Source organism: Babylonia areolata, chromosome 5, assembly GCF_041734735.1.
Source record: "Babylonia areolata isolate BAREFJ2019XMU chromosome 5, ASM4173473v1, whole genome shotgun sequence".
NCBI classification, from domain to species: domain Eukaryota; kingdom Metazoa; phylum Mollusca; class Gastropoda; order Neogastropoda; family Buccinidae; genus Babylonia; species Babylonia areolata.
In genome coordinates this window covers 4,164,176-4,169,061 of record NC_134880.1, presented here as the reverse complement: position 1 = coordinate 4,169,061, position 4,886 = coordinate 4,164,176, and the positions used below count along the sequence as shown (strand labels likewise).

The window sequence follows — 4,886 nt, the reverse complement described above, 5'->3', positions numbered from 1 at the left end:
TCTCTCTCTCTCTCTGTCTGTCTGTCTTTCTCTTTCTCTGTCTGTCTGTCTGTCTTTCTTTCTCCTTATCACCCCCTCACTTTTTTTAGTCACAAGACGCTGACTAACAAACCAATAAACGGAACGGACATAAAGCTTTAAAGCTAAACCTCAAGTCGAACAGAACAGTCAAATCAAGATACATACCTGACAGACAGGCCTGACGCACGCCATTTATCGACCGACCAATCAATTAATCGATCAACCAACGGACCGACCAACTAACCATCAACCGATTAATCAACCGATCTGCATGTCTGCAGCCAGTGAGTCAATCAACTAACAATACAATGCAATCAATCAATCAACTGATCAATCAATCAGTCAATCAATCAGTCAGTCACTCTGTCAATGAGAGGATCGATCAGCTAATCCCTGTGCCTTGGTTGTCCACACAGGACGGCAGGACTGGGCATGTCATCGGCATTCTCTCGTTTCGGGGCCATGGTCGCCCCTTACACCAACAATATGGTGAGTGAGTTAGCGGCCTTTGCTGAGTTTGTTTCTGTGAATTGAAAAAGATGTACATGTACATATTGCAATGCGCTGCTAAGATCTTGCAGCGAAAAACTGGTCATGTCGTATTGATCAAACCTGGACAGTGGTTTTATCACAACGAGCGTGCAAAGCATAACGATAGCACTTTTAACAATCTGTTGCAATTGTATATATTGTGTTGATTATGTTGTATTTTCGTCACAACAGATTTCTGTGTGAAATTCGGGCTGCTCTCCACAGGGAGAGCGTATCTCAGCAGCGAGATTGCCCCCACCCCCCGACGGGCGCAATAGCCGAGTGGTTAAAGCGTTGGACTGTCAATCTGAGGGTCCCGGGTTCGAATCACGGTGACGGCGCCTGGTGGGTAAAGGGTGGAGATTTTTACGATCTCCCAGTCAACATATGTGCAGACCTGCTAGTGCCTGAACCTCCTTCGTGTGTATATGCAAGCAGAAGATCAAATACGCACGTTAAAGATCCTGTAATTCATGTCAGCGTTCGGTGGGTTATGGAAACAAGAACATACCCAGCATGCACATCCCCGAAAACGGAGTATGGCTGCCTACATGGCGGGGTAAAAACGGTCATACACGTAAAAGCCCACTCGTGTGCATACGAGTGAACGCAGAAGAAGAAGAAGAAGACGCCCCCACCCCCACCCTCTCTTTTCCCATTATTTTGTGCCTGCAAGTGTATCTCTTTCACTAGCAAAGTGAAATTTTTCTACAGACTTTTACCAGGGACAACCCTCATGTCGCGTAAATTCTATTACGTGCGCAAAGTGCATGCTGCAAAGTCTATACAGTGGATGGAAAGAAAATACTGGCAAGTGTGGCCGGGATTCGAACCTTCGCGCTCACTCGGGCTCTCTCGCTTCCTTAGGGGTGGACGCGTTACCACTAAGCCAACATTCCTTTTGATCAAAATATCAGAAAGAAACAACAACAACAACAGCACACAAAACAACAGCAACAACAACAAGTCACGATTTGATCCAACATGTGTCAATGATGCTGGTGGTGGTACTGGCTGCAGGCGCAAATGGCTCTGTGGTCGCCCGGAATCCTGTTCGGGGGCATGACCCTCCTGGCGGCCTTCGTCACCTTCACACTGCCGGAGACACGGGGCCGGCCCATGCCCACCACCATCGAGGACATGGAGGCCCTGTGCAGGTCGACCACAGGCAAGGGCAAGGGCAAGGTCATGGGCAGTGGCGGGGACAAGGGCAACAGCCACCAGCTCCGACAACAAAACGTCGTTTGAAGATATTGACTCGAGAAGGGTGTGAGGGCGGGGCTGAACGGGGAAATGCTGCAGGCTTAGCAAACAATCGGGCAACCAACGCTGCCTATACCTATACTGCACTACGCTACACTGCACTACACTGCACTACACTACACTGCACTACACTGCACTACACTACACTGCACTACACTACACTGCACTGCACTACACTGCACTACACTACACTGCACTGCACTGCACTACACTGCACTACACTACACTGCACTACACTGCACTACACTGCACTACACTGCACTGCACTACACTGCACTACACTGCACTGCACTACACTGCACTACACTACACTGCACTGCACTACACTGCACTACACTGCACTACACTGCACTGCACTACACTGCACTACACTACACTGCACTACACTGCACTACACTGCACTACACTGCACTGCACTACACTGCACTACACTGCACTACACTGCACTACACTGCACTGCACTGCACTGCACTACACTGCACTACGCTACACTGCACTACACTGCACTGCACTACACAGCACTACACTGCACTACACTGCAGTACACTGCACTACACTACACTCCACTCCACTGTACTACACTGCACTGCACTGCACTACACTGCACTGCACTACACTACACTGCACTGCATCACACTGGTGGTGGTGTGTCCATCGAGATCGATGATGACCATCGTTGTCATCCAGCTGGTGGGGTGGGGGGGAGGATGCTCATGAATCTATCTGTGAATGCGCAGATGGCTGAATAGTCCAATCTGCGCACGAAATGTTCGCTGACAGTTGGGGCAGACAAAGACAGGCATATCAGTGTTAGGGAGCTTGTTTGCCCGTGACTTTCTGGCCTGCCTCTTCTGAACAGCTGCTGCAGTCCTGTTGGCCTCGCACAACTTGGCGCCTTTGTGCACAGCAGCGCGCCATTTGTCACGGTCCACTGCAGATTCCTCCCAGGAGTCAGGGTTGATATCAAACGCTTTAAGAGAGACTTTCAGAGTATCTCTGAAGCGCTTCTTCTGACCTCCGTGTGATCTCTTCCCTTGTTGCAGCTCGCCATAGAAGAGCCTTTTGGGCAGCCGATGGTCTGGCATGCGCGCCACGTGTCCAGCCCAGCGAAGCTACACTGCACTGCACTACACTACACTGCACTGCATCACACTACACTACACTACACTGCACTGCACTGCACTAAACTACACTACACTACACTGCACTGCACTACACTGCACTACACTGCACTGCACTACACTACACTGCACTGCACTGCACTACACTGCACTGCACTACACTACACTGCACTGCATCACACTACACTACACTACACTGCACTACACTACACTGCACTGCACTAAACTACACTACACTACACTGCACTGCACTACACTGTACTACACTGCACTGCACTACACTACACTGCACTACACTACATTGCACTACACTGCGCTGCACTGCACTGCACTGCACTACACTACACTGCACTACACTACACTGCACTACACTACATTGCACTACACTGCACTACACACACACACACACACACACACTCAGCGTTCGGTGGGTTATGGAAAAAAGAATATACCTAGCATGCACAACCCCGAAAACGGAACATGGCTACCTACATGGCGGGGTAAAAATAGTCATATACGTAAAAGCCCACTCGTGTATATTCGAGTAAACGTGGGAGTTTCAGCCCACGAACGAAGAAGTTTCAGGTTTTCATGAGACTTCGTCTGATAGACGAATTGAAATGTGTTCCTTTAATATTTTCAGATAAAGTTGTCTTTTGTGTTGGTGTCCGTCTTCTGATTTCTCATCAAACTTTTTTCCAATGTAATTTTAGTTTGATAGATGAAGTTGTTGTTTTTTTATGTTGTTTTTCAATCTTTTCCCCCTGGTGTTGTGTTAGATTGTATTCACATATTATTGCTATAAGCAATATCATTGTTGTCTTATTTATTTTAATAATTTATTTATTTATTTATTATTTTCATCACTACTACCTTTTTTATATCATAATTATTTATTTATTTATTTATTTATTTATTTATGTAAGCTTATCTTTTTTTTCTCAAGGCCTGACTAAGCGCGTTGGGTTACGCTGCTGGTCAGGCATCTGCTTGGCAGATGTGGTGTAGCGTATATGGATTTGTCCGAACGCAGTGACGCCTCCTTGAGCTACTGAAACTGAAACTGAAACTGCTATAAGCATCAAGAAGTGAATTCCTCTCTTCAACATTTTGCACAGTGTATCAAGGCATGTAAAGGAAGAAATAATTCTGTCTTGAAGAGCCGGTTTATTTGTTGACGTTTGATAACTGTGTGTTGTTTTATAACTGTACCATGTTATTACAAGTATGTTATAATCTGAATAAAACATGAATTTCGTTTTAGATTTCTGTTTCAGATTCCTTTCATACTTTTGTTGGATGACATGATCGTGTGTGTGTGTGTGTGTGTGTGTGTGTGTGTGTGTGTGTGTGTGTGTGTGTGTGTTTAAGTGTCATATTCGATGTATGGAAGTATTACTATGGGAGTAATGATAGCCTTTCTCAATAGAACAAAATCATTTATCGTTGTTGGTGATATTGTTCTCTGTCTCTGTCTGTGTCTCTGTCTGTCTGTCTGTCTCTGTCAGCCTGTCTGTCTGTCTCTCTCCATATATAATGCAGCATTGTGTAGTATAGACCCTGTTTCAGGGCGGGGAATGGATGAAAAAGAGCGCGCCAGTGCTTATCTATTATCATCGAAAATAAAGAATGTGTCTGTCTTGTCTTCTCTCTCTCTCTCCCTTCCTCTCTCTCCCTTCCTCTCTCTCTCTCTCTCCCTTCCTCTCTCTCTCTCTCTCTCTCTCCCTTCCTCTCTCTCTCTCTCTCTCTCTCTCTCTCTCTGTATTTGTATTTGTTTGTATTTGTCTTTCTTTTTATCACAACAGATTTCTCTGTGTGAAATTCGGGCTGCTCTCCCCAGGGAGAGCGCGTCGCTACACTACAGCGCCACCCATTTTTTTTTTTTTTTTTTTGGTATTTTTTCCTGCATGCAGTTTTATTTGTTTTTCCTATCGATGTGGATTTTTCTAC

At 46.0% G+C, this 4,886-nt stretch overlaps 1 protein-coding gene across 1 annotated transcript in view; it reads left to right on the top strand.

Moving 5' to 3' along the window:
• The window catches only part of LOC143281875 (organic cation transporter protein-like), a 14,971-nt gene extending 12,935 nt beyond the window's left edge, over positions 1 to 2,036 (top strand). Inside the window, exons 9-10 of the mRNA XM_076587141.1 lie at positions 438 to 510; positions 1,573 to 2,036. Coding sequence (XP_076443256.1) covers positions 438 to 510; positions 1,573 to 1,800 — 301 coding nt within the window. The 3' untranslated portion in view covers positions 1,801 to 2,036. The remainder of the gene's footprint in view (positions 1 to 437; positions 511 to 1,572) is intronic.
• Positions 2,037 to 4,886: the final 2,850 nt, after the last annotated feature.